Source organism: Simochromis diagramma, unplaced genomic scaffold (genome assembly GCF_900408965.1).
Source record: "Simochromis diagramma unplaced genomic scaffold, fSimDia1.1 OVJJ01000753.1, whole genome shotgun sequence".
NCBI classification, from domain to species: Eukaryota; Metazoa; Chordata; class Actinopteri; order Cichliformes; family Cichlidae; genus Simochromis; species Simochromis diagramma.
This window is the reverse complement of record NW_024387523.1, coordinates 23183174-23188180: the sequence shown is the minus strand read 5'-3', so window position 1 is coordinate 23188180 and position 5007 is coordinate 23183174. Positions and strand designations below refer to the sequence as shown.

General features: G+C 42.4%; 1 protein-coding gene across 1 annotated transcript; it reads right to left on the bottom strand.

Annotated features, from left to right (window-relative positions):
• Window positions 1–5007, bottom strand: eif3i (eukaryotic translation initiation factor 3, subunit I). Its single transcript, XM_040021157.1, has 11 exons — window positions 4871–5007; window positions 4395–4487; window positions 4221–4308; window positions 3868–3933; window positions 3233–3382; window positions 1784–1911; window positions 1140–1250; window positions 931–1020; window positions 768–841; window positions 575–667; window positions 1–473 (listed from the first exon to the last, which is right to left on the bottom strand). Exons 1-11 carry the CDS (start codon window positions 4871–4873, stop codon window positions 392–394), a joined length of 978 nt encoding a protein of 325 aa, XP_039877091.1. The 5' UTR covers window positions 4874–5007; the 3' UTR covers window positions 1–391.

Sequence of the window (5007 nt, the reverse complement as noted above, 5' to 3'; positions counted from 1 at the left end):
AACTTTTTAAGGTATTTTATAGCGATTTTTGGCAGAATGGCTTCACAACAGAAAAATGATTGATAAGTCAAATTCTTGTCAAATTAAATACACTTCAGGAGAATGGGTTAAAGTCCAGTCACAAAATATGTAGAGATCCAGATGCCACAGGAGTGTCAAAAGTGATGTTAGATAAAAAGCCTTACAATAAACACCACACTCTCGTCGGCTCTATTCCTTTATTGTGAATTAATCTGGGAGAAGTGTACAGCGTAGACCTTTGTTGTACCCTGACTCCAGATCAGTTCAGATGAAGGGAAGGAGACAAAGTGCCGACTGTCCGTTATTCCTCTTTCCTGACTGGACTGAGTCTGATGTCAGCTGAAGCTGTGGGGTCAGGCGGGCTGGCAGTTTACGCCTCCAATTCAAAGTCAAAGTACTGTGGGTCAAAGTAATGAATCCTTACGTATCCGTCTTCTCCTCCACTGCTGTAACTGCACAAAACGACAACAGCAGGAGAAAAGTGTTAACAACTGCTTCAACCACGCTGTCTGTATATTTGAAGATGATGGTCAGGAAGACTGCGGTCTTTTACCTCTTGCCGTCAGGGTGGAATGCCACACAGTTGATTGGGCCGAAGTGACCTTTGACCCTGCCAAACTCCTCTTCATAGGCAGCATGGAAGAACCTGAGTACAGCAAAGAAGGTGGTTACCACCACAACAAGATTCCTGAAAGGACTAAAATCAAGCATTAAAAGGGGAATCCACATCTGTCACGTTAGCTTACCTGGCCTCAAACTTCCCGATCCTGGTGGAGGTCGTAGTGACCTCCATGGCCTCCTGTCCACCTCCCATCACCACCTGAGTGACACAGCATTGAGTAAATATTAAATGTCAGACTGATCCTCTGTGCAAAGGACATGCAGCACCGTTTGAGGGGTTTCTCTTACATGGTCCATTATCGGGGAGATGGCAGCAGAGTTAACAGGTCTCTCTGTCTTAAATGTCTTGATGTGATCCAGAGAAGTCGAGTCAAACAACTACAAGAACATGAGGAACATGACCAACACTCAGTAACAGCATCATAGACATCTGCATGTGACATTAAAGCGAACGTACATCAGTGACCTGATCTCAGAGGTTGTGTTTAAAGGCTTACCTTAGCAGTGTTGTCCTTGGAGGCAGAGATGAACATCGTCAGATCCACAGATGTCTGGATGTCATTGATCTGCTTGGTGTGCTCCTTGGCCTTCTTCAGGATCTCTCCAGACTGTCCAAAACATGAAGCATGTTTCAACATGACGCTTTGAAGCGGGATTCATTTTTTTCTTGTTTCAAGCTCCGCATTTTTATTCAGGCACTCAACAATTGAAAATAAGCCTTGTTCATTTCATGTTACAGTGGACCTCATCAGTTCATCCTGTCTGAAAGAAGCCGTTTTGGCTCTGCTCCCTTTAAGTCATTTCTGTCCTGATAAGCTGCCTCTTGCATGTCTGAGATAACCATACAAGGACACCCTCTCTGACATCACACAGGGCCAGGGTAGGGAGAAAAAAAAAAGATGGTGTGAAACTGTTTGGAGCAGTCTGGCTTACAATGACTCCTTGTACATACTCTGATGTCATATGAAATTCTGGTCATGTTTAATATGAGCAATCACCATGGTAACAGCATATACAGAAATCAAGGTAAAGGTGAAGAGGCTCCATTTTCGTAGCACTGTGAGCTGTGTGTAGATAGCACGTTGCTTTCTATGTTGCCTGTTTAATACATTCCCACATGTTCCCAGTGTGTGTGACAAACCTTGGCACTAAACTGGTTGATCTCTCCGTTCTCATGGCCGGCAATGACAAATTCTCCCAGAGGTCCCCACACAGCACTGGTGATCTTGTGGTCACTGCATGGTACGGTCAGGTAGGGCTGGTTGTCCTCTGCAGAGAGAGAGAAATTACAACTTTATACCACTGACATGAGCCATAATCTGCATATACGACAATAATTCCACCGATACAGTAAAACTCTCTCTAAATTAGAGCTGGGCGATATAAGATTTTTTCATATCACGATATGTTTTTTCATTTCAGGCGATAACGATATATATCACGATATAAGCCAAATAACTATATTTGTAAGATTTAAATGTGCCGTTGCTCACAAGTAAAATGTGAAATAATCAGCAGCTTGTTTTTATTTAAATATTTATTTCCCATAATAAATAAAATATTGCAAAATAAAATATAAGGCAAATATTGCAAACTACACAAAAGACAGCCGCTAAAGCGTTTAAGTTTCAAAATAGAACAAACAAAACAGACTACTAAATCGTCAATTCCACTTAGAAACAAAATATTAATTCTAAAAATAAATCTTAGTTTGTTTTACAGAAGATCAGACAAAATTGACTAACTTTTGTCAATATCAAATAAACTGAGAACTAAAAGGAAATTCTCAATCTCTCCTTGTTGTATAGCTTAGCTTTTCAAACAGTTTTAACAGTTGCTTTAGTCTGACAAAAGCCGAATGACGAATTAGCGCTTCCAGTCAGAGATTGAGCATGCACCGCTTCATTGTATTTCCAGACTTGTTTTTGGCACAATTTACAGTGTGCTACTCTTTTTTGTCAGACTTGAAATAGCAGAAATATCTTCACACTACGGAACTTCTCTGGCTCTTCCGTTCAACAATCTCTCCGGCATTGGAACGGTCATCTGTTTTCTCTTCGGTAACCTTCGGTCACGCTCTCAGTTGATTTTTCTGTAGTCGGCACACTCATTTCCTCCATTACCCGGGCGGTACGGTGGCTGGCTGCTTCGCAAACAAATACACGTGTGTGGCTTGGCACTTGTGCTGTACGTAACAAGTCACCTGAACCACCAACGATAGAAGACTGGATACATTCTGTACAAGAGATCTATACGATGGAAAAAGTGTCATTTTCTCTTAAACTTCAGAGGGATACCTTCTACGGAATATGGTCTAAATGGACAGACATATGAGGTGTGATTTTGTGTATGATGTTACAACCCTGAGTTCTACGTAAACCTACCTGCCCTGCTGCCTCCTAACTCTATCGCCCATCTCTACTCTAAATACATATAAAACTGAGACAAAGATGAGTTACTTCACACTGGTCTATGGAGGACAATGTGCCCAATGGTGGCTTCAAAGCACCTCTTCTGATGTGTGACTCTTTAGTCTCGTAGCCGCTTTTCTTTAAAGATCAACATGACTGCTAACACTGTGTATATGCACCTATCTGCTGTGGATCCCGCAGGTCAAAGAAGTTCAGGAAACACTGGTAACCCATCTGCTTATCTGTGGAGAACATGATGATGTTGCCGCTGAAGTCGAAGCCGCACGTTCGGACAGCAGAGTTGGTGTTGAGCAGAGCCAGCTGTTTACCTGTGGACGACACACTGTGGGCTTTATGACACTGTAGAACAAGCTACTTCCGATTAGAGATTGTCTCATACCTGAGTGGTTCAGACGATGCTGCAAATATGGCATTAAAGCGGATACATTATGTTTTTCCCTTTTCTCTTATACACCGTTAAAATGGTAGATGCTTTTATTAAACTCAGACAAAATTTAAAATGACAAGTAATCTCCACAAAATCCTCAGGTTTTTTTTCTACCCATGGCTCTATATGTCATTGAAAACAGAAATTTTTAATATGGCCATCTTAGGCTGTGAGCACAGAAGCCCCACCCACCAATCAGCCAATCAGAATATAGTTACACTTAACATGAAAGGAGCTAAAACAGCCAGTCTGAGACAGAAGATCAACTGAGAGAGCAGAGCAAAGCCCAGTATACCACACATGGGGATTAGTTTGAAATCATGCAAAGCTAGTGAAAGAAAAATGATTAACTTGTTTTCAACCTACCGGTCTCACAGTCCCACAACCGACAGCTGTTATCTGCTGATCCTGTTAGCACATTTTTAGTGTCCCCTGAGAGAAGACAAGTTAAGGATCCAAACATGCGTATCCTCAGCACAGACACTATCACAGGATTACAAACTCATCCCAGAAAGTTTGCTCTGTTCATCTCGATGTCACATATCTAAGACCACCTCAGCTCATGTTTTTACGATGAACATAATTACTTTAGTTGAATTTCCTTACCTGGATGATTGAGCATGCACGATCGATACATTGCAATCTCAAACTACATCCGTTTGCTACAAAAAAAAAAAAAAAAACTTTTCCAAGCATTTTTTCCAGAAAAATAAGGATACAGTCACAGTCCACACACCACACAGCTCCTGTGTGTCCATTGTAGGTACCAAGCCTCTCGCCATTGACCGAGTACCATACGTTAGCTACCTGTAGAGAGAGATGATCAACGAGTTGGCCAGCTGCAAACAAACTAACAAACAATGGATGAGTGAGCTTGGCTATTATGAACCCACCGTGTCTTTAGCTACAGAGAACAACAAGTCTCCTTCTCTGTTGTACTTGATCTGAGTGATGGACCTCTCGTGGCCCTGGAGCAGGATCGGTTTCTGTGAACAACACCAACATTGAAACAGGGCGACCTGCTGATCTAAAATCAAAGGGGAAACAATGCGCAGGGCTCTACGATGACGAAACAACTATTAACGTTGGAATGCTTAGCAAAACAGCGAACGAGAGAAAATGGCAAAGAAGAAAAAGGGAAAGCAGCTTTCCACTTGTAGCAACCACCACAGGCCGGCGAAACCTCTTTTAGCTACACCCAGCTAACACTAGCTCAAATATAAGCTGTCGCTGGCTAATTTTCGAGCTAAGCTAACGGTAGCACCAGCAGTTACGCTAGCTAAGCTGGAGGCGATCCTGGTATCAACAAACCGCTTTATTCGAAAACAAATATTAGCATCAGGAACCATTTACCAAGGAGCACACTAACCATTTTTGTCTGCTAAGTGTCGGCAGCAAGTCCAGTATTGTCGCCGTTCCTCCCGTTGAAAGAGAAATGATGAACACTCGTGTTTCATGCACCGGAGCCGCGGCGGAAGAGGAAATGTTCTTCTTCTCTTGGGGGAT